The 24,710-nt window shown below is 39.8% G+C and overlaps 1 protein-coding gene across 1 annotated transcript in view; it reads left to right on the top strand.

Annotated features, from left to right (window-relative positions):
* Positions 1 to 24,710, top strand: part of MALRD1 (MAM and LDL receptor class A domain containing 1) — a 513,316-nt gene that overhangs the window by 426,111 nt on the left and 62,495 nt on the right. The window contains exon 29 of the mRNA XM_077808757.1: positions 15,800 to 15,980. Coding sequence (XP_077664883.1) covers positions 15,800 to 15,980 — 181 coding nt within the window. The remainder of the gene's footprint in view (positions 1 to 15,799; positions 15,981 to 24,710) is intronic.

The raw sequence follows: 24,710 nt of genomic DNA on the forward strand, positions 1-24,710 counted from the left end.
CCACACTATCAAAGATTTGTTCACCTGCACATCTACCAATGTGATATATGCCATCATGTGCCAGCAATGCCCCTCTGCCATGTACATTGGCCAAACTGGACAGTCTCTACGTAAAAGAATAAATGGACACAAATCAGACGTCAAGAATTATAACATTCAAAAATCAATCAGAGAACACTTCAATCTCTCTGGTCACTCGATTACAGACCTATAAGTGGCAATTCTTCAACAAAAAAACTTCAAAAACAGACTCCAACAAGAGACTGCTGAATTGGAATTAATTTGCAAACTGGACGCCGTTAAATTAGGCTTGAATAAAGACTGGGAGTGGATGTGTCATTACACAAACTAAAACTTTTTCCCCCACTACTGTTCCTCACATGTTCTTGTCAACTGCTGGAAATGGCCCACCTTGATTATCACTACAAAAGGTTTTTTTTGTTTTTTGTTTTTTCCTCTCTCCTGCTGGTAATAGCTCACCTTACCTGGTCACTCTTGTTACTATGTGTATGGTAACACCCATTGTTTCATGTTCTCTGTATATATAAAATCTCCCCGCTATATTTTCCACTACATGCATCCGATGAAGTAAGCTGTAGCTCACGAAAGCTTATGCTCAAATAAATTGGTTAGTCTCTAAGGTGCCACAAGTACTCCTTTTCTTTTTGTGGATACAGACTAACACGGCTGATACTCTGAAAGCACTCTAAACTCTACATTCACCTTAACTTCTGGGGAAGGCCATGTGACCAGGTGACATTCCCAGAAATGCCTACTTCTTTATAACCAAATCCTGAGATCCTTCCTCAGTTTCTACTCAAATTTTTAACCCAGTCCTTTTTCAGGCTAGCTCAACTCAATGAAAGCTTATATCAATTATGGACCAAGTGTGAGCCTCAGCACTTGGCTCTTAGAAAATACTTCACCCATCACAGTGTGAGGCGGCAGCAGCAGCCTTCAGCCACTGCAGGAGTTTCGAGAGATCAGAACTGGCATGTTTAAGGAAGTAGTAAAGTAGCACTATATTTACTATTTTCTTTAATAAAATGTATCTTCAGTGTGTATATTCTTTGCTGAAAATATAGGTGTTTTTATTATGATGTTGTTAATTCTGTAACCAGAAATTGGGAGAAAAAAGAACTTTCAGGGAGTGAAAATGACCTCTGCTTTGCACAACTTAGAAAATGAAGGAGGAGAATGGGCAGTGTTACTAACTCTGATTATAGAAGCCTGCTGAGAACAATACATGCATGTTTCCTAATAAAGGCCTAGAAGGAACTGAAACTTCAGTATTTTTTTCATCCATGTTTTCCTCTTTTTTATACAACATTTTGAAAATGCAATTGATTGTAAGTTAGCTTTGACGATTAAGCAAAATTTTCACACAGGCTGTCATAAATATAAAGGGAAGGGTAACCACCTTTCTGTATGCAGTGCTATAAAATCTCTCCTGACCAGAGGTAAAATCCTTTTACCTGTAAAGGGTTAAGAAACTCAGGTAATCTGGCTGGCATCTGACCCAGAATGACCAATGAGGGATCAAGATACTTTCAAATCTGGAGGGGGGGGAGGCTTTTGTCTGTCTGTGTGATACCTTTTCCAGGAACATACCAAGGATGCAAGCCCTCCAACTCTTGTAAAGTTAGTAAGTAATCTAGCTAGAAAATGTGTTCGGTTTTCTTTGTTTAGGCTTGTAAAATTCGCTGTGCTGGAGGAAATGTGTATTCCTGTTTTTTGTGTCTTTTTGTAACTTAAGGTTTTGCCTAGAGGAATTCTCTATGTTTTGAATCTGACTGCCTGTAAGATTATCTTCCATTCTAATCTTACAGAGTTCTCTTATCTTTTTTTTTGTTCTTCTAATAAAGTTCTGTTTTTAAGAATCTGATGGGTTTTTTGGGTCTTAAAAATCCAAGACTGGTTTGTGCTCATCTTGTTTATTCTCAAGCCTCCCCAGGAAAGGGGGTGTAAGGGCTTGGGGGGATCTTTTGGGGAAATAGGGACTCCAAGTGGTCCTTTCCCTGTTCTTTGTCTAAATCACTTGGTGGTGGAAGAATACTGTTCAAGGACAAGGAAAAGTTGGTGCCTTGGGAAATTTTTTAATCTAAGCTGGTAAAAATAAACTTTCATGTGGGTCCCCACATCTGTACCCTAGAGCTCAGAGTGGGGAGGGAACCCTGACACAGGCCAATGTATGCATACATGACACACCATGCTTGGGAAAAATACCTTTGGAAAGTTTAGCTCTGTCACTTTGTCTCAGTATTGGTTAGGGTTTTACAAATGCTTTTATTTAGGGCAAGGTAGAGCTAGGTGGCATTTATGGATCCTGTCTGAAAAAAAATTACCAGCCTTTGAGGCAAACTTATTTCTAGTCACCTCAGTCCTGCTCAGTGATGAGTGTCCTGAATTCTGATTAAAGGCACTGGAACTGAGGGCACTCTACACTTTGCAGGATCAAACCCAAGGTGATTTGGAAAGTAAAACCCTCTCTGCCATGTGGCTGATTGATTACATTCCCCCTGCTTTGGAATGGTCACCATTGAGATTGTTGCCATATGGTTGTATAAAGGTCCTCTCTTGGGGTGCATGGTCTTATGGTCAAGGCTGCAACTCCTGACAGCCAAATTTTGGGGAGAGGAGCCCAGGCCTTTCCACTCCACCAGGCTCTGACCCAAGGCCCCGTGGGCTACCAGTAATCTGGCAACTAAGGCTGCTTAAGACTGTCCTCCCTGGGCCTCTTCCACTTGTCTACCACCCTGGGGTCAGCTTAGTCCAAAGCTTTCCTCTGGTGGGGAGACCCAAACCACAATAAGTAAAGGTGGGTACCAAAGTCCAAGGTCCACAGGATACTTTCCCAGACACAACCAGAGAGTTGTGCCTGGGGTGATCCTCCCTTCCCTCAGGGAGGACCCCTCTGGGCAGCTGTGTCAGAGTCTTAGGCTTTGCTCTGCTCTGCTGCAGCTGGGGACTGCAGGTCTTCCCACCTCCAGCTCTGCCACCCAAATGAGCTAATTCCCTGCCTTTTAATTCTTCCAGCAAATGGTGCATTTCCTTCAGGTGGGGGAGGGGCGGCATGTGGGCGGGCTAGCTGAGCCCAGAATAATCCCTTAACCTCTTGTTGCCAAGTATGGGGTTTGTACACCCCATCACATGTTGATAACTGTGTAAGATATTTTTTTCCATCTACATTTTTTTGAATATTTTCAAATCTTTTGGCCTGCTTGGTTAAAGTAAATACAAAGTTCAACCTTTAAAGCTTTTACATTTATTGAAATTGTTTCTCTTTGTCTCTCTTGCAGTTCTTCCAAATAAAATTGTTTTTGGAATTGAACCTGGACTAGTTTGTGTTTGATGTAGAGCTGCAGTTTTAGATAATTAATACTAATTTTCAGTAGATTCCTCTGATAGCCTTCAGGTCCCTGTTGGTGGATTCATTAAATAAGAGGGACAAATTTTCAAAGAGATAGCTATATATACTGTACAACTATTGCTATACTCGTGGTATTTGTACATGATTAACAAGATTAAATGCAATGACTTATTTTGATTTACATACTTAACAAATTATATACAGTGCTTGTCTTTCCCCAAAATAAAATAGCACATCAAAGCTGAGATGAGTTACTGTCAGTAATTCTGTCATAAAATGCTACTGAGCTGTTTGTATTGAATTGTTATGAGCCTACTGAATGACAGCGTTCCAGGGGACAGGCACAGTCATTCATAACTCACATCTTTCTTGTGACCTTACTGTCTGCTCTCATTTTTCTTCCTGTCATGAGCTTCCTAAAAGGTCTTGTTTTATTTTTCTTTTTAGATTATTCCTCTCTATTAAACCATTTGGGATCCTTTCTCCCGTTTGGGGTTCTAAGACTATTACTGACACAACAGTATTAAAAAAAAAAAGCCATATGATCCCTACCTGAGTGAGGAACGCTCTCAACATTTATCAGAGTAACAGCCGTGTTAGTCTGTATTCGCAAAAAGAAAAGGAGTACTTGTGGCACCTTAGAGACTAACCAATTTATTTGAGCATCAGCTTTCGTTAGCTGTAGCTCAAATAAATTGGTTAGTCTCTAAGGTGCCACAAGTACTCCTTTTCTTTTTTTGAGAGGTAGAAAACAGGCTCCTTCCTGTTTCAGCTCTAGCTCAGACCAAAATCAAAACCACAGGGGCATGTGCAAGTCTGGGAATGGCCCTGTGTTGGATTCAAAGTTCTAGTATTGGCCCATCTCATGAGTGAACAATTTTTGGATCCAGTTGAGTTAGCCTTCCTCACATGAAGCCAACAGAAAGCCTGACTCTGGAAAGTTTGGAGGATTGGGCCATTTAAAGTACTCTAAACAATATTATTTTAGGAAGACTTGACGTCTGTAACTGTCTATGGGGATGGTTGAGTTTTAAGAGGAAAATAATGAGAAATGGAAAGAGAGGCAGAACCTTTATGTGTTTTCAAAAAGGACTTGAAACCCTCTGTTTTATTTTAAGTTTTATTCTGGAAATTAAGCAGTACATTTTTCAAACCAGGCTTTAGGGATTTAGTCCCCAGCAGGCACAGGTTTTAAAGCTGACTTGTGATTCTGGGTACCTCAGTTTTTGCATAGGCAGCTTGACAACTTTGCAGGATCTAAGTTTCATACGTCAAGAGCTCAGCACTTTCTGAAAATCAGGACTCTTTCAGCAATGACAACTTGGTCACATAAACCCTGAGGCACCAAAAATCACTAGACACATCTGGAAATCTCAGCTAGAATCCACTGATGCGTATGTCATTTGAAGAGCTGCATCTGCCTAGTGGGCTACAAAAATGGATAGACAGACAAAAACTGAGCTTTCTCATTTTTCCACATCTTGGATTGGCAGGAGCAGAAGCACAGGTCTCTATTCTGCTCCTTGCTGAGAAGTGAGAGACCTGAGTCTCACAGAGGGGATTCCAGCATCAAAACACCAGGTCAGCTATTGGAAGGCCTCAATTATATTTATAATATCAGCAAGCAGATCAAATGTGAGCAGTCACTAGGACTTCACATAAACCATTTTTATTGATTGATTTTATTTACATACCATGAAAAGTGTGTGAGGTGCTGTGCAGAAAGTAAGAAGACATGGTTCCAAAGAGTGTGCTGTCTAATCCAGAAATATATAAAGGACAGGGGACAAATGGGCAGTGACATTTAAACAAGCATCATGTTAGTTCCAGAATTGACTTGTTTTTTTGATGGGGAGGCAAGGATTGTTTTATATTTTTGGTGATATTTATCATTTGGTAAAATCTTTGGAGTAAAGGACTAGGATTTGCAGGCCTCTTGGAAAAAGTATGTTTTCAAAAGGGACTTGAAGGAGAGGGTAGGAGCCTATTGCCCATTGGTTAAAAGGATCTCATACAGGTCGAAAAGGCATAATGGAGGAAGGCATACAGAAAGGAACCCTGGAAGACCCTTTATAAATATGAATAATGTATATTTTCAGACATTTTTGATGTATCTCTTGAAAGATTTCTATCCCTGATGAAAAGGCCTAGAAGAGGATATTTGTTCTTGGGAGACCAGGAATATTTAGCAGTTGTTTTCATTGCCTCCATCCAGTTAGTAAAACCCAGTATCATGTCCTGTGTGTCTGCTGATGTAGATATCAGATGCAAATGAGGTGTGGAAAGATTTTGAATTCCTTTGTCAGCATGGTATGGGGAGAGAAGGAGAGACATGGCAGCAGTAAACAATGGGATTCCAACAATATTTTATTGTACTATCAAGGTATTTTTTTCAAAGCAGGATTTTATATTCAGTCTGGAATATCTGGTGTGTCCTTGTGTCAGAGAGTTAAAATCTCTTAGCAGGTTACTATAGATTGTTGTGTAAGGAAATATCACTTATTCCTCTGCATCTCAGGTCAGTACTTAATATTATTATGAACACATTATAACAGCAAAGAATTGCATAGTCTTTACCACACAGGAAAAATAATAAATCTGGTTCAGAAAAGAAAAGGCAATCAAATGAAGGTAGTAATAAATCTTAACCCTTGTCCCTCTTTCTTATTCCCAGTGGGAGGATAAGCGGATTGGGAACTTCAAGAGGAGTTTGAGCCTAATGAGAGGTTATTTCCTCTGGAGTTCTTTTAACTGAGATTAAGGAGAGTTCTAAGCACCTTAATTTCTCCAGATGAAGACAAACCTGAGGAAAATCAGACATTAAATTTAGTGAAATCACTATAAAATAATTCCCATCAGACCACAAGAGGAAGTTTTGGATTCCTCTCCAAAAAACCCCCATAGATGCAGTTTACTCAGAATATAAATTTCCCAATTAATCTAGGTGTGTAAATATACAAATCTAAACTTCTTGCAATATATAGAAAGGTAATTCTCCCATTGTTTTGGGGCAGCTGTCACTTAGCATGACTGGGTGCTGGCAGACTGGAAGTCATGACTACTATTATTGGAAACCATTGTCAGTTGCTACTCTATTGTTGCTGATGATGCCGTGACTAGAGCTGGTCAAGAATTTTTTATCAGAAAGAGAAACGTTTGGAAAGAATCGCTGAGATCCTGTGCAGAGAGGGAAGTGGGGGTATGGAGGGTTTGAGGACTAAGTAAAAGTTGATAGCTGGGATCGGGGACCTGGAATTCAATTAAACTGGAGAAGTGGAGTTTGTTAGCTAGAAATATGGTGTTAATGAAGGAGAGAATGAATTTTAGTGGAAGAAGTCAGCTTAGTCAACAGATTTCCCCAAACGATTCTCCACAGTGTGAGAGCAGGAGCAGATGAAGTGGATGTTGGGTCTGAACCAGGAATGTGGGTTGGCATGGAAGACATTGCGAAGGGAGCCAAAGAGTCAAGAATGGAGGAGAGTGAGGAATGAAAAAAAAAGGAGAAGAGAGAAGGGAGGAATGGGTTGAAAACAGACAAGAGGTCATCAACATTGATAGACTGGAACTCAGAGAAAGGCCGAGTGACAGGACATGAGGGAGGGGGCTGATGAGTGATCCTATAAGATACAAGGTGGTGGCCAGAGAGGGAGAACTCACCAACAGAGATATCAGAGCGAGAGCAATGCATGGTAAAGATCAAGTCAAGTGAACAGCACTTTTGGTGAGTGGGAGAGTTGGACAGGGCTGCAGGTTGAAAGGAGACGGGAGAGCAAAGAAACGTGCAGCGAAGGGTTCGGCAGCATGGAAGCTGAAGTCACTGAGGATGATTGTGGAAGATTGTGAGGAGATGAAGAGTGAGATCCAGGGGTCAAAATCAGAGAGGAAAGCTGATGGGGAGGAGTTGGGTGGATGATAGGTGACAGGAATGTGGAGAGGAAGAAGAGAAAAAATGTGCATGCAGTGCTGTTCAAAAGAAAAAGAGAGACTGAGAAGGGGGATGAGGGAGGGTTTCAAAGTGGCAGAAAAGGGAGAGTATAAGCCCAACACCCCCGCCACTGTCTGATCCAGGGTGGGGAATGTGAGAGGACAGGCCTCCGTGACAGAGGGCAGCTGCAGAAGCCATGTCAGACTAAGAAGTCCAGGACACTGCAAAAGCCAGGAGTGAGCTCTGAAAATGTCACGAATGGCTGTGAACTTTGGAGAAATGGAATGGGTGATCTAGAGACGGCAAGACAAGGGAGGAAGATGGAGAGGGATGGATGGGAGGTTAGGAATGGTGGCACAAGAGGGACAGAGGTGATGTGGTGGGACGGGTGTGGGAGGTGGAGAGGTTCGGGAGGGAGGGAGGGAGGGAGGTCAGGGATGTGGCAAATGTCACCCAAATTGAGGTGGAGGAAATAGATGTAGGACCTAGATTGATGCTGGTAGAGAGAGGCAGGAGGAAGTAGGGCTGGTGGGAACTGTAAAGGGGTGAACATGACAAGGCAGGGGAAATGAAGCCTGTGGGGGAAAGAAAGGAGGAAGGTAAAGGAGGATGGGTACTATGAGGCAAAAGAGGCATGTCGTGAGAGCTAGGAATAAGTGGCAGATGGACAAGATTACACACACACGCATACAAACACACAAAGCAGAGTTTGAAAAGTGCTGTGAAGATACTTGTACATTGCCCCACGCTGATAGGGAAAGTAACAACCAGAGTGACCACAGAAGCAGCAGCACTGGTATAAGTACCAGAAATAACAACTTTTCAATATCATTTATTACTCTAATGGAGCATATGTTTAGCCTGGGCCTTTCGCCTTCAGCCCAGGTTGAAACAGCAGTCCAGATAAACTCAATATGTGTGTTTGTCAGTAGAAGAATAGCTTCTTAACAAATAAAAAGTCTCTCTCAGTGGTCTGCAACCTTTTCTGGACTGAGTCACCTTTCTTATTGTCATATCTGCTGCATTGTTGTATGTCAATACACATATGTATACATACAATACATAAGGGTCACAGGATGACTGGATGCAATAGGAAGGTCAAAGGCAAAGCATAGATTATTTGTTTATTTCGCCCTGGAGTTGTTTTTGTAAAACAGAAGGAATGGCTGGAGAATGCTGTAAACAAAACAATAATTCCAGAAACAGAATCCAGAATATTGTCAGAATGAGCTGTGAACTGGTGATGCCAGGTACATACCAGAAAAAAGGATGCACCTTACATCCCACCTCATGCTGAACCAGCTTCAGTGACTGGCATTTGTTGGGAGGGGGGAGGGAAGAGAGACAAGGCAACTTCCATCCCCTTTTAGCCCCTTCACTTCCAGTGGGTGGCAGCCACAGTGCAAGGGCTACATTGTTCAGGGCACCTGAAGCTCTGGTTTACCATTCCTAAATACAGCTGTGTAGAGGAGGGTGTGTCTCACTGCCTTGTAGTTCCCTGTGCAAGATACTACTATAATATATGTGCAGTAAATCACTGAATCCAGTCGTCATGGATAGAAATGGAAATCTAGCCTCCTGGCACCCTGCCCTATGCTTAATCTGTATGACTGTATATATGGCTTTTTGAGATAGGAGGATACATCTCCTCCACTTTTACAAAATTTGCATGTGAAAACATTTGAGCAAAAGTGTATTTTTGTGTATTTGCACACCTCACTGTGAAAATATTCCATCTTCTGTGATTACCCAAAGAATTGACACTTTGGGGCTGTGACATTATACAAAATGGCTTGGTAACAAATTTTGCACGAGTTTTTATGAAAATGTTTAATTAGTTTCATCCACTCCTTTCAGCACCCCTTTCACATATACCATGGCGATGAGTGTGGCATCAGAACCTGAACAGAAAAAAATGGAATAGTTAGTCAAAATGCCCTTTAAAATCAATAGGAATTTGACTGAGTAAGGAGTGATGAATTTGGGCCCCTGATATGGTTAAATGGGGTACATTTAGGCCCTGATCCTGCATGAATTTACATACATGCTCAACTTTACACACAGATAATTGATCCATTGATTTTGATATGCATAAATTAAGTACATGCTTAAGTCTTTACCATATTAAGACCCCCAATTCTGCAATGCCAGAGGTACTGGATATTTCTACTTCACTTTGTTTCAATTAAATGCTTAAATTGATAGGAATTCTATCATCATTTAGCATTTTTAATATCCGCTTCAGTTTAAGGCTGTGTTTAATTCCCCAATCAATAGACATTACTTCTTTTTGTAAAAATTAATCAGTGGTTTCTTTCTAATAATGTTGGGGAAGTTTTCCCGTACCAAAGAGATTTCAAGGGCAGACTGCACGTATGTGCCGAGACAACAAAACGATTAAATGCACTTAATGCCAGAGAATGCTTCTGTTCTGTTTTGTCTACCATGCTGTAAAACTAAAAGCCGAATGCTTCTCTTGGTGTTCATTCATTTTATTTGTGTGCTGGATAGATGAGAGTGATTTTCAAATTTTAAACCAATTAAACCTAATAAATTGTAATCCTGTTTTAGAGATTGTTCAAGGAAAGTAGAATCAAAGGGATGGACATTTTGGAGTTACTGAAACCTTTACCACATAATGTTGTCTATGTATTTTATGAATAAAAATAATACATGAATGAAATAACATTATATTTGACAATCAATTTACAAACCTTATTTCAATCAGTGTTCACTATATTGCATCTACCTGATAGAAGTCCCAGGGTCATCCTAGAATCCTTACTCCTGATTTCAATCCTTCACCTTAGTTCCCCACAAAGAGAACATTTTAATATACACTTCTGCTTTCAGGCTGTAGCTCCAAAAGAACAGTTAGAGAGAGGCCCACATTCACTTGACTAAAGAATTTCATCACCCTTAATTATGTTGCTTGTAGACCAAAATGGGAGTTGACACACCTGATGAATAGATCTATAACATTTGAATGCAGAGAAACAGAATGGGTACAGGAGTTTCATTGTAAGCAAATTAGTTATGTAAGTCATAATTGTTTTTAATCAACATCCATCTCATTTATATCGCTAAGTACCAATGAGAGGCCTTTGTTTGTTATTTTATCTTTAACTAAACATGCTATAGGTTCTAAATCAGTGAGACATTACAAAAGGTCAAAGGCTATGTTTGCAGTGTGTGTCTCTGCTCAGTCATTACCACGACCTATGAGAGATATCTATAGCTAATGATGAGACACTATGTATAGGGCCATCAGTTCAATGCTGTTGGAGTCAGTCACTTAGTCGCATCTCAGTTTTTTCAATGTGTGATGTGTCTCAGGACCTCCTTTTAATACAAGTACCAGCAATTCCATGCTTAAATTATTAGGAAATTTGTAAAATGGATTAATAAAATATTTGCGTACACGGATTGCTTATGTAATACCAAAAGTGCTCCACTTCACTTCTCTACCTCTCTCAGTCTCCATAACCAGGTGTGATGCAATATTATTCACATAAGCATGCTCCCAACAGGCATACTATATACCAAGATGTTATTCATCTTTTTGCTTCCCTGCCTACCTTTACTTTTGCCTCCATTCCTTTTAGATTTTGCTTGTTTACAAACTGTTTGCTACAATTCTTCATTATTGGTCGTATTCGATAGGTCACCTACATTACATGGTGTTCGTTCAGCTTGATTAGGTGACTGATTATTTTTTTAAATAGGAGAATAACAAATAGCTTTAAGGTGGATAGACATTAAAATATAGCTTGAATATATGTTGTTGACAACTAAAGTTCACTATTCCTCTGCCCTTTTAACTATCTGGTAGTAATCACCAATATGCATAATCCTATCCTTAGCTAAAGACAATGAGAATCAATAGGTCCATCTCAAGATGAGAAACATATTGTCTATGTAGCATTAATCAAGCTAAAACTACAATCCAAAATTCCTAGGAAAGGAAAATTCTGGTGTTTGATAAGGAATTTTCCAGCTACTGTTAGTTTTACAAACGAAGGACTTCCATAATTTACGTATGGATGAGACTTCCATCTCTCTTGATCTAGTAAAGGAGAAACCCTGTGAGGCAACAGACAAGTGTAAATGTCCCCTTTCCTGTGCAGAATACCCCATTGTCTCCTATATGTTAATTAAGAACTAGAGAAGTAGAGAAAAATATGTAGGTTTAAATTAGTTAGGAATAGCCTGACTGATGATCCAAAAACCTGAAAGCTCCAGAGATCAAACTTCCTGGTACCTCAGGAGCTTCCTCTCTCTTTCCTTCCTTCCTTCTCTCTCTCGCGCTCTCTCTCTCTCTGTATATATAATATATATATAATTTCGTGCCACCTTGGAAACCATACATTTGTTTACTTTGTGATGCAGATAGAAATCTCTATATGTGAATAATCTATCTTGTTCTTCTAATGTAATGTCTCACATCCTATGATAAGCCTTGAAAGATGTGAAGAGTGTTAGATATAATCAAAGATTGATCAAATCAATCAAATCAAAGTACCATGTGTCTACAAGATTTAGAAAATCATAGGGATTTTGTTTGTTTTCTCTGATTAATGATTGTTGCACTCCAGAAGCGATAGGAACTGTATGGCACTGGAAGGGAAAAAAGGAATGTTAAAGATAAAAGCCTCTAGCAAGGGTATAACTTCAGAATACTAAGAGATATTGCATTAAAGGGAGGATTTATGTTAATAGTTGGTGCAAATAATGAAATGAACTGAATTAAACCCTCCAACTAAAGGAAGCATTGAATAAATTTGTTACATATTGATATCATCTACTGGATATCAACAAAAAAGCAGAGAAACCAAGAGAGCTAAAATCTGAGCACTCAGTTGGCACATGTCAATAGAAATCAGAGGATAGCTTCCTTCAAGGAGCTTGCAGTCAGTGTATAGAAATCTGAGGGCTCCACGTGGGACCCCAGAGGGTTTTGGGTTTTGTTGTTGTTTTTTAGAAGAGATTTTGAAGAGTTTGTTAATCCCCTGTACAGCAAAGACTCTCCCCCTTGTTTAATGCTTGTGGGGAAAAGATTCTCCCCTTCTCACAGGCCACAGGACTAAACAGAGTTGACTGAACCCACAAACTAGCTGCAGAATCCCCAGCGCGACCAAAACCTGCACCAGCTATATAGAAAGGACTCTTCCTTATTCCAGGGGTAACAGGATAAGAAGAAGGGGTGAGATTTCATTTCAAAGGTTGTATTTCCCTTTTTTTCTTTAACATACAATACTGTAAGGTATCTTGCTGAGTCTACATTCTTTAATGAAACCTCAAATAGCCATATTTTAGGTTTTAACTAATGATATATCTGTGCCATCTTTTGTAAGCCCAAGCAAATTGGCTGAAGAGAGATTGAACCATAAATTTAAGCAATTGCTTTTGATATTCTAAACTTGTCCCTTTGGACCAATCCATTCAAATAGCAGGAACCATTCTCTTAAAAGTGCCTTCAAGACAAGTGTATGTTTTTTCTTTGGAGAAATACTGGAAGTGTGGTAAATGTGGTAGGTACTAAAGAGTTGATTATCAATAAATCATAAGTAAATGTTATAAGAAATCATGGTTATTTGCTCTGCTCCTTGATATAATTGCTGAGCCTCAACCCAAGTCTTTGACAGTTGCTTGCAAGACTGTATTGGTGATTTCAGTACATGCCAAGAACTTGGTTGTTTCTGTATTTTCTTGGTAAACTGTTGATTGTATACAAATGTAGTTCTGGGTGAGTTAATAAATTGTTGTTTAGTTAAGAATAAACAAATGCACCTATATAAGAAATATAATTTGAGTTAAAAGGAGACATGAAAATAATTTAGCATTAAATAGTAAGCTAACACTTCTTGAACTCAATTAAAAAAGGTTTTCCTATTTAGATTCCATTCTAATATTAGCTATAACACTTATCCAATTGGGAAATCTAGTTTGTTAGATTTTAGCTTTAAAATTTAACTGATACCAAGCATATTCATAAAATGGATCCCATGGCAAAATAAAAGCTTCTAAAATACAAACAATTTGGTGACAAACCATTCGTTCTAAACTGTGTGAAAATCTGTGGGCCACAACATTTTCACAAACAACTAGAGTTTGAACAGTCACAGCTACAGATCCACCAACCATAGTAAATAAATTCTGTGATTTTATTCACAAAAATACTTGCAAGTAATTTTTTACTATATGATGAATTATAATATTGATATTCCTCGCCAACCTACTAGAATTCTTTGTGGGGGTCAACAAGCATGTGGACAAGGGGGATCCAGTGGATATAGTGTATTTAGATTTTCAGAAAGCCTTTGACAGAGTCCCTCACCAAAGGCTCTTAAGCAAAGTAAGCAGTCATGGATTAGGTTTTCTCATGGATTGGTAACCAGTTAAAAGATAGGAAACAAAGGGTAGGAATAAATGGTCAGTTTTCAGAATGGAGAGAGGTAAATAGTGGTGTCCCCCAGGGGTCTGTACTGGGACAACTCCTATTAAACATTTTCATAAATTATCTGGAAAAAGGGGGTAAACAGTGAGGTGGCAAAATTTGCAGATGATACAAAACTACTCAAGATAGTTAAGTCCCAGGCAGACTGTGAAGAGCTACAGAAGGATCTCTCAAAACTGGGTGACTGGGCAACAAAATGGCAGATGAACTTCAGCATTGATAAATGCAACGTAATACAAATTGGAAAACATAATCTCAACTGTACATATAAAATGATGGGGTCTGAATTAGCTGTTACCACTCAAGAAAGAGATCTTGGAGTCATTGTGGATAGTTCTTTGAAAACATCCACTCAATGTGCAGCGGCAGTCAAAAAAGCAAACAGAATATTGGGAATCATAAAGAAAGGGATAGATAATAAGACAGACAATATTATATTGCCTCTATATAAATTCATGGTATGCCCACATCTTGAATACTGCATGTGTAACCCACACACCTTCTGGGTGTGGTGTTCTGTCCCATCTAGTGGCACCGAGACCACTTAGAGAGAGAGATTAATGAGTTTTCTCTATAGCCTTAGCTAACAGCGAGTTGGCTTTTAGCTCATGCAATAGAGGCTCATGCACTAAGCTCCAGAGGTCCTTGGTTTGATCCTGCCCACCGATGACAGGGGTCTGTCGACGTTACACATGCAGATGTGGTTGCCACATCTCAAAAAAAATATATTGGACTTGGAAAAGGTTCAGAAAAGGGCAACAAAAATTATTAGAGGTATGGAACGGCTGCCGTATGAGGAGAGATTAATAAGACTGGGACTTTTCAGCTTGAAAAAGAGACAACTAAGGGGGGATATGATAGAGGTCTATAAAATCGTGACTGGTGTGGAGAAAGTAAATAAGGAAGTGGCATTTACTCCTTTTCATAACATAAGAGCTAGGGGCCACCCAATGAAATTAATAGGCAGCAGGTTTAAAACACACAAAAGGAAGTATTTTTTCACACAACTCACAGTCAACCTGTGGAACTCCTTGCCCGAGGATGTTGTGAAGGTCAAGACAATAATAGGGTTCAAAAAAGAACTAGATAAATTCATGGAGGATAGGTCCATCGACGGCTATTAGCCAGGATGGGCAGGGATGGTGTCCCTGGCCTCTGTTTGCCAGAACCTGGGAATGGGCAGCAGGGGATGGATCACTTGATGATTATTTGTTCTGTTCATTCCCTCTGGGGCACCTGGCATTGGCCACTGTCGGAAGACAGGATACTGGGCTAGATGGACCTTTGGTCTGACTCAGTATGGCCATTCTTATGTTCTATTCAAATACTAAGCATAATGTATGCTGTACATCTGCTCAGCTTGCATACTGGGATTGTACTACAGGCTTTTGAGGCTAATTTTTTATTTACATTGGCACACTTGTAATTCAGGATGTTACTGTTTCCATTTAAAGCATATTGGGTAAACCTATGGATTTCTTATCTTTGTTAGTTTTCTTATTACACTTATTACCATGGTAACAACTGGAAAAGATTGTACCTATTTGAGAGAGATCCCCTATATTTAAAATTGAAGAAATATCCTTGTAACCAATAATATATTTCCAAACACAAAGAATGCACCTGAGTCAGGTATAAAGTCAAACGTACTGCTGCTGACATTTTTGATCACTAGTATTACACAAACCAGCATTAACTATTACAGTGGGTATTCTCAGAATGAAAAGACAGACTGATTTGTGTGTGTGTAAGTGTAAGATAACAACATACACTGCTTTGAAGTTTGGTCATACACGTAGTAATTTGTGTATTAGTGCTCCATCCATTATAGATGTTTTTTGTGATTTGTATGATAGTCTCTTCATCTTACTCTTTTTTCCTCTCTATCCCAGCAAAACATGTGTCAATCATTTACTGACAAAATTCAGTATAATACTGGAGTATCAAGGGGCATATCTCAGGGTCTTCCCTTTGTCTTCATGCAGTAGTAATTTAGCAATCTGTGCTTTACATATACCTTACTATACATATCTCCTTTCATCTTCAGACTGATAACGGCCTTTCAAAAGCGTGGAGTGAGTCTGGGAACCCTGCTGATGAATGGAGGAAAGCAGAATTGCACTTGGGGAAGCTGAGGAATTTTGCAGTCATATTTGAAGGCATTCGTGCCAAAGACCTAGGTGGAGGAGCAGCAATAGATGATATTGAGTTCAAGAATTGCTCCATAAGTAAGTGAAAGGGACTTGTTTTCTGCGGAAATAGCTGGAATGGAAAGAGTGAGCTCATGACTGATTTTAAGCATATTATGGTTTAACTGATAAGATTTGCCATGATGTCACTATATATAAAATCAGTCATGAACAAATTATTTTTATTCTTGAAATTCTAATAGAAATTCTGTTTAAATGGGAACTTTCACACCCGTGCAACATTCTCAAGCAAGTGGACAAAAAGCCAGTAAATATCTGAATTCTCTTTCCTGCTTTTTAAGCTATTTGGTTTTGAATAAAAGCCCATTGGCTCCTATGCAACCAAGGAGGAGGGCATATGAGCCAGTTTACCTACCTAGGTGCCATTCTATGCCTGGGAGCAAAAGCTTCCCCTCTCTCCCCACCTTGGGATCAGAGTAGCTCTGTGTCTGTGGACTTCACTGTGGGCATCATTCTAGTAGCCTTTTGGGGGATAGGAAGGAATTTTTCCCTCACTGCCAGATTGACCCAGGCAGGGTGGCTCCCTCTGAGCAGTGTGGCATCCAGTGGGTAGGTTAGGTCATATTGTATTCCTGCTGTTGTGACTTCACAGTTGCCAATGCAGGTAACTGTTTAATAGGGGGTCCAGTTGCCTGATAAACTGAAAGTGAAAGTTGTTTCCTTAAAGAAGGTGTGGAATGGGGTTACAGCTCCTAATGTCTGGTACAGTGAGAAGACCACCCCTTTTGCCCTTTCCCTCAACCCTTATATGAGAGGGGAGCAGTGGGGTCCCAGCAATGGTTCTGGGAACAGGTTAAAGGTGTGGAGGGGCTGAAAGCAGCCCTCCCCCAGGTTGTGCAAATAACCAAAGGAAGGTTAACCTTCACCGAACAAGTTATTGCTGGATTGTGCCCAGATGTATTACATTAATAAAGCTGTGGACTAGTTAAACCAAAGTCCAGGTGTCTTGTCAGTCTTCCTACAGTGTCCGGGACAATTTACAAATTTGAGTTCACCACAGAATTTAAGAGGGATTCAGCTAACAAAAATGACAAGGAAATTACAAAAAAAAAAAATGTAAATCATGTCAAAAGTCTGGTACCAGTTTATTTTCATGTGAATATAATGTTTTAAAATAATAGTGCACATTTGCTAGTGCAATTAGTAGAAGCAAAATCTATTAGTACTTACAATTACCTTGCATTATATGAAGTTAAAGGTAAACGATGTATGTATTGAGGTTATGCTGTAAAATTTGCTTCTACTAACTTTACGAGCTAACGAGCACTGCATTTTGAGAGTGTATGCAAATATATATATATGTATTAGTATTGATATTATATACAAATAAATATTCATGGTTCTCTTTAATTCCATATATTGTAAGATATTTTGAAAATAACACTATATTTATTATTGAAAATATTCTATATAGAACTGTCTTTATATGAAAGAAAATGTTTGCCTCAGTAGGGTGCTCATTAATGGATTTTCAAATTCCAAAATATATGTAAATGTTGAAGGTTTACTTTAGGTTTAGTCTCTCTGACTTATTGTCTGAACCTGAATGTTAATATTATTTTATAACCACCCTTGCGTGAAAAGACCATTGCAGTAAGGCAATTCAGAAGTAACTTTGGTTTATTATGATGTTTTAGCAACTATTTGTTTCAAGAGCACTACTTCAACAATGGGCTCTCCTGAGAACGCAATTACATATGAGTTAGGATTATTTTCACATACATTACAATTTCTGCAACACCACAGTCCTGTGTAATTTGCAGAATGTTAGGGTTTATGAGCATTGGTGACTCGTGGGATGCTTTTCTTTTAGGTCTGGGCTATGCTGTTGAACTCCAAAAGGAGGCCAAGTGATTATGAGAGAGGCGCAAAGCTGTTTTATAAACAAAACTGAAATGAAAAAAGATCTAGTGAGGGAAGTTAGAAGCACAAGATAATCTTCCTTTACAGAGCTATCACTTGCCTGGCAGATGTCTCTGGCAACATTATGGGGAAATTTTTACAAAATGGTGAATTACTCATTTATCTATTGGGCACAGTGAGGCTTTCATTAAACTTCAGGTGTACACATCCAATTTCTTTAACAGTCTCCTTTTCTTTTAGCTTTACAAACACCATGTATTTCAGCCAATGGAAGGAAAATCTCATTCCCCAGTAATTTTTTGAATTTCTCTGTATTTACTCTCTGGATAGCCCAGAGTTCTATAGGTTACAATCTCAGATTCTGCACTTTGGTCTTTGTGTACCTCTTTTAGAGAGGAAAAATAATCCAAAACCCCAGCGGCTATGAAAGTTTTGCTATTCGTCTTCCTTCTGCTCAGTTCTGTATTGTGGTAACAGAGGCAGCATACTATGAACTGGGAATTCTCCAGGGGGCTGGGAGGTGGGATGAAGATTTACAAGAAACTCTGGCTACAATCCTGTGACTCCTCACCTAGTTATGTGGTCCCTCCCTCTATGATCCACTCAGCTAACCCAAAATGGAGCTCTGTTTCTATTGGTTCCAATAGCGCTCTAACCCCGTCATTGGAAGTGAAAGTGTACAGAAGAGGAGATTAAACTCCTTTAGGCAGCATTAGCTACTCTGGTTTTTATGCAGATATTAGGAATGCATGAAGATTGGGAAAAGGCTGTTTAGAGAACTGTTCCCTGATTCCTCCCTCTACTCCAGGGCCCATTCCCTTTTTCCACATGTGGCCCTTCAGCTACAAAGGAAACAACATTATCTCAGGTAGGTGGATGCGTTTTTCTCTCCATGTCATTTCTCCCTTCCTACCTCCTGCCACGTATGTTTTCACAGTATCAAAGCAGTTTTAGGCCCCAAAGCTTATGAGTGAGGTTTGCAGAATTTTCTTGGTAGATATCCTATTCTTTGGAGTTCCCTCCATGCTGAAATGTGATTAAGCACAAATTCAGTTAATTTTAGAAAGACACATTTCTTTGCCAAATGGATTAAACCCTGGTTGCCTAGCAGACTAGTAGAGCTGCAATTACCAGGGAGGTGTCTCTGGTTGAAATCATTAATGTCTTGGCTTACCTATATTGTCATAATAATTATTATAAGCAATTGTCTGGTGCTTAAGTAATCTACAGTATTTTAGAGGAATACAGCCTTATTGTTTGTTGTAAGATGACTACTGTAGTTGCCGTATTATAAGGGCCCTGTGCCACCACAGCACAGGTGCGTAGAGAGGTGTTTGTCTTTTGTGAGGAACTCCATACTCCAGGGCCACATAACAAATATTCAATCTTATTGGTGCCTGGGTGGCAAGAATGTGCTGAATAAAGAATGGAACCCATGCCGTTTCCCCATGGGACTTCCCTCTCCATGGGGGTTTTAGAGAGAGGCACAGGTTAATCTGTCAGCGGCTGTGTGAATTTTATGCCTTTTCAGCATACTTTTTAGGAGACAGGATATGGGACTGGTTGGCTTCCCCAGCCACACTTCCTGTTTGGTGATTATTTCTTCTTCTTAACATGTATGCATGTGCTGTACTGAATGGAGCTGCTGGGCTTGTTGCATTCACCACAAATGCAGGTTTAGTGCCTTCCTGGGGGATATTTCTATATAACTTGGCACCATTTTCCTGACTGCTCTGTGCAATTAGGGCCTGAAATAATGCTCATCAAAATCAAAGGGATTCTTTCCATTGGCTTTAATGTCCTTTGGATCAGGCCATTAATATGATTTTGTTCACTTCTATGCTACAGTTTGGGCCAAGCTTTTTAATTTTCCTAACACATCTGGAGTGCTGACATTTGTCTCAGTATGTTGTCACGAAGGAGCCTGCCCTTCCCTTACTTGTTCTTGTTTGTTATTGGCTCCTTTACCTTTGTAGAACAGGCAAATAAATTGCATTTTGCCGTATTCGCAAAAACAAGATTTCCCATCTGTTCCTAGCCTGGGGCACTCAGGACTATAGAAAGCATGTTGTGTCTAAGTTGTTTCTGTAGCACAATGCATGTGGTTTTATTATTTGATGTGTACGACTGAGAAAGATGGTTGTTAAACCTGTGAGCACAAGTATCGTGCAAACAGGCCAGACTTTTCTCCTTGTGACACTGCTCTGGGCACCATGAAGGCAGTGGCATCTATAGCCTAGCTAGAATTGCTAAGGTGAGAGCAGTGGTGGCCACATTTGTATTTTCCAGTAAACAATGAGACCTGCAGGGTTGCAGTGTAATATAAAAGATATTCAAGCCGCTGTAACTAACACAGAGGAATAAATCACTAAAACAGCCCACAAAAGCCTTAAATAAAATAAAGAATAATTAACTATCAAGCTGGCAGCTCCCTCCATACAGCTTGATGATGCATTGTAAGACTGAGATAATCAGAAAGCAGTGGAAATCAGAGTGTTTTAAATTGGTTAGGAAAATTTTTTGACAATGACCTATGCATCAGAAAACTCACCCAGAGAACAGGCAGTGTGGGGTGGAAAGTTTTTAGCGCAGCTCTGGTCATCCCAAATGCCCAGGAGAGGCTCCTCCACATGTTCTCGGCCTACAGGAGCTGCTGAGGGCTATTCCAGGTTACTTGTACCTTTCTGTTTCTAACAGGACTAATTTACCCCTGTGGGGGGTGGGTCTCAGTGAAGGCTGTTGCTCTCCAGAGTATAGACACATATTAACATTGCTTTTGCAGGGAGGAAATGTTGGGTAGTGGCTAGAGCAGAAGTTAATAGCCAGGGATCACAAGTTCTGTTTCCAGATCTGGAAAAGACTTACTGTGCATGTGCACACTTTCATTTGTTTCCTGCAACAACTCTCGGCTAAAGGGTGCAATGCATATTATATGTCATAGTGGACTTTGCCTGGTGACGGATCAGCATTGCTTGTTCCTTGAATTCAGAGCCTTTATGAAAGCCATAACCTAACAAAGCACAAACTTTTCACTTGATTTCCTTTGTTTTTTAACTCATTAGAGTGTTGTTAACTAAAAACACTTATCTGAGCGGAGCATACAAATAGCTTTATTTCTTAAATTGCTGAGCAGCTGGAGTCCAATCCTGAAAGGACTGCGTGCACTAAACTCCCACTGACATCCATGGAAGTTGAGGGTAAGCAGCACCTTGAGGGACTTGCACCCCTAATGTGTGTCAGGACTCACAGGGAACTGTGAGAAATGCTACTGGAGTCTTTTGTCAGAGTCAGAAACAAACAAGATGCAAACAGTTCTTTTTAAAGAGGAAAGGTTTGATAGGTTCCAGATTTGATCTTTTTCTAATTTGCAGATTTATGTATTATAATTCTTGCTGAAAAACCACCCAACTGCCCTAAATGATCCAGAGTGAATTTACAATGGTTGATACCTATTTTTAAAAATGTTCATTTTTATTATTGTACATATATTGTGTTTGTTATTTGCAGACCTATAATAATGGAAAACCAGAGGTTTATGTTCCCTGCTTACATATTTGGGGTTATATCTGATAGATCTTCCCAAAGTAATATTTCACTGTCATGTCAGGGAGCCTTAATTGTGTGGCAAGGCTTGGATATAAAGGATTTTTTTGCTTCAAACTTCCTATGGCATTTTTATAAACCTGATTATCCTTTACTCAGAACCAGCCAAATTCTTTACCTTTCGCTAGCTCACAGTTCCATTGTAATGTTATAGTAATTTCAAAAAATTGGTTGAAAATTACACTGTTAACAACATGCAAGTTAAACTGTAATGCCTTAAAAAGAATAAATTAACATATAGGAAAATGCCTATTAAATTAATGTAAACACGTTAGTTTGAAGCATCTATCATGTTGCAGAACTTAGTATATACAATTCACAGAGCCTCCTGGAGTCTAGTTGAGTCTTCCACTATTTTTAAATATTAGGTAAGTTAACTCTTTGAGAGCTCTTTGTTGGGTCCCCTTTGTTGGGTCCTACAGTTTTCTTCTCTAGCCATTTGGAAACCACAGACATTCTCCTAAGCCTCCATTTGAATGCCATTCTGTGAAATGCCATCATTCTTGCTCTAAGGGTTATATCATGATAGAATGTAACTGTGAGATTGGCATGTGCTGCTCTTTTGAAACATGTTGCTGTTCCATGGGTCAATGGCTCCCGATAGCTTTCTCTTTGAATATATAAGTGCAGCCCAGCACGTGAAAACGAGATCCTTAACAAACTCTTGCTTTGTACGTAGGTATTTGCTGAGGTTTATTGGTTTGGAATGATTTCTATGTGTGGAGATGGGGGCGGTGTTTAGATTTCCATGGACCTTATTTAGGAGTTAGATTCTTTAAAAAAATTCACATGTATTAAAGGATATTGTTAATCTTGAATGAGACTATAAGGTAACAAAGTACCTTTCCACTTGGTTAAATGTCAAAGCACAGCCAAGGAATGTGATGAAACACAAAAGCCATTTATTTGCACACATCCCCCCTGAGTCTGGACAAATGCAACAAGACAAGAAATTGTGGAGAAAAACCCTTATTTTACATGAAATACATCATTTTACCTTTCAACCACATGATAATCAAGTACTTCATCAGGAGGAGTTAGATTGGTTCATAAAGCAGTTCCACAGAAAGATTTAAATGCCACTCTTGTACACTGTAGTGTTATAATTCAATGGGTTAAATCATGGTAGAATGCCAGAGTCTGACAACCCAGTTTTTCAATTGCAGACAGGTAGGAATTGGCAGGATAATATTTTGAAAAGCCTCACGTTTTCTATGTTGATAGCAGCTTCTAACATGTTCTTATGTTAAATTGCATCCAGGCCTCGGAAATGAGATTGACATATATTAGTTTTCAGAAATGTTCCGGGATTAAGTATTTCTATTTTTTGAAAAATATTTAAAACAATGGTAACATGACACTTGAAAGGGTGCTGTTCTTGTGAATTTCCTCAGTCACTGTAGTTTCTGTAGTTACTTTTTATGATCAAAAACCATTATCATGTTTCTTGTTTTAGTATAATTTCTGTCAATACATTGGCTATGGTCAATCAGGGCCAGTATTGATGTATGCAGCAGAACGCTGTGCTCCCCCTCTCTCCTCCCACACCCACCCACCCTACATTTAGAGTTGAATTTTGATAGACTATGAAGTTTGGGGGAGGGTATTTTTGTTTTTAGATATTTGTACCAATTCTGGCATGTTGATTCCCAAAAAGATTTTGCCTTGGCCTTTGCCAGAGTCTTTGGCACAATCTATATACTGCTTGTAAATGTACAGTTCGTATGCAGCTACCCAGAAAAATGGTGTTCATGTGAGTTCTTACTCCAGAAGACTCCAAGCCACAATGTTCTGAATCTAGATCCAAACTTTCCAATAGTTATGTCTATTCAGATGTGCAGTTTGGGTAGGACCCATCTACAGTTCATCCAATCTTACTTTTGCAACATAATCGTTCCCAGCTTACTGCCTGAAATGTTTTTAATTTTTAAATTAGTTAAGAAGTATATTGCAGTGTTGTTGTAGCCATGTTGGTTCCAGGATATTAGAGAGACAAGATGGGTGAGGTAATATCTTTTACTGGACCAACTTCTGTTAGTGAAAGAGACAAGATTTTGACCTTATACAGAGCTATTACCTTCAATACCTTGTCTTTTTAAGAAGTATATAGTATTTTGAAAACCTGGGTTCTATTTCTGGTTTTACCACTAAGTCACTTAAATCCCTGAGTGCCCTTAGGTAAATCACTTAAACTTTCTATGCTTCGGTTTAATGTAAATGTTTAATTTATGATTATTATTTGATTATTATTAAATTAATACAATTAAATAAACAAATAATAAATAAAATTAAGTAATTGTATGTTTAATTTATGATTATTATTTGTTTATTTAATTGTATTATCTTTCATTACAAGGTTTGAGGCCTTTAGACAGGGCCGGCTTTAGGCACCAGCAAAACAAACAGGTGCTTGAGGCAATACATTTCTAAGGGCGGCATTCCGGCGCCTGCCATGCCACCCCTAGAAATGTGCCACCGCCTCCCCAGCTCGCCTCTGCCTCCTCCCCTAAGCACGCCGCCGCTCACTTCTCCCCACTCCCTCCCAGGCTTGCCACCCGCCAAACAGCTGTTTGGCATGGCAAGCCTGGGAGGGAGGAGAAGCTGACCAGCGGTGCAGGCGGTGGAGCGGAGGTGAGCTGGGGTGGGGAGCTGTTCCTCTACACACACCCCCCATTACTTCCTGCACTCACTCCCCCACCCTCATTCATCTCCGCTCCGCCTCCTCCCCTGAACGTGCTGCCTCTCCCTCGCCTGAGAGGGAGGCGGGAGAAGCGGAGTGGCAGCGTGTTCAGGGGAGCAGGCAGAGCGGAGGTGAGCTAGGGTGGGAGGTTACAGTGGGGGGCACAGGAAGCAATGTGGGGGGGAATGCGGTACACCCGGGGGAGCAGGCGGGGAAGGGGTTGAGAAGGGGCGGGGTGGAGGGGGCATGAAAAAAAAGCGGGGCCAGCCAAAATTTCTTTTGCTTGGGGTGGCAAAAATCCTAGAAAAATCCCTGCCTTTAGATCTAAGGCCCAGTACTATTCATAGCTTTTTATTGCATATGAAGACTTGCCTCAGTCAGTGCTACATTTAACTAAGCCAGTCATTGAACTCCCCTTGAAGGATTTCAGTTACATCTCATGTATCTTTTGAATGTTTCCTTGTGTGTATGCTCTGTGGGATTAGGATTTAGTTTTGCTTTCTCATTTCGGCATCAATGAGAGCTTGTGGGTCTGCCTCTGAATATCAGGTTTTAGGCAGGCGTCTGAAGTTGTGCAATCCAAGTTTTGAGAGCCATACAGA

This window comes from Eretmochelys imbricata, chromosome 2 (genome assembly GCF_965152235.1).
Source record: "Eretmochelys imbricata isolate rEreImb1 chromosome 2, rEreImb1.hap1, whole genome shotgun sequence".
Taxonomy (NCBI): Eukaryota; Metazoa; Chordata; order Testudines; family Cheloniidae; genus Eretmochelys; species Eretmochelys imbricata.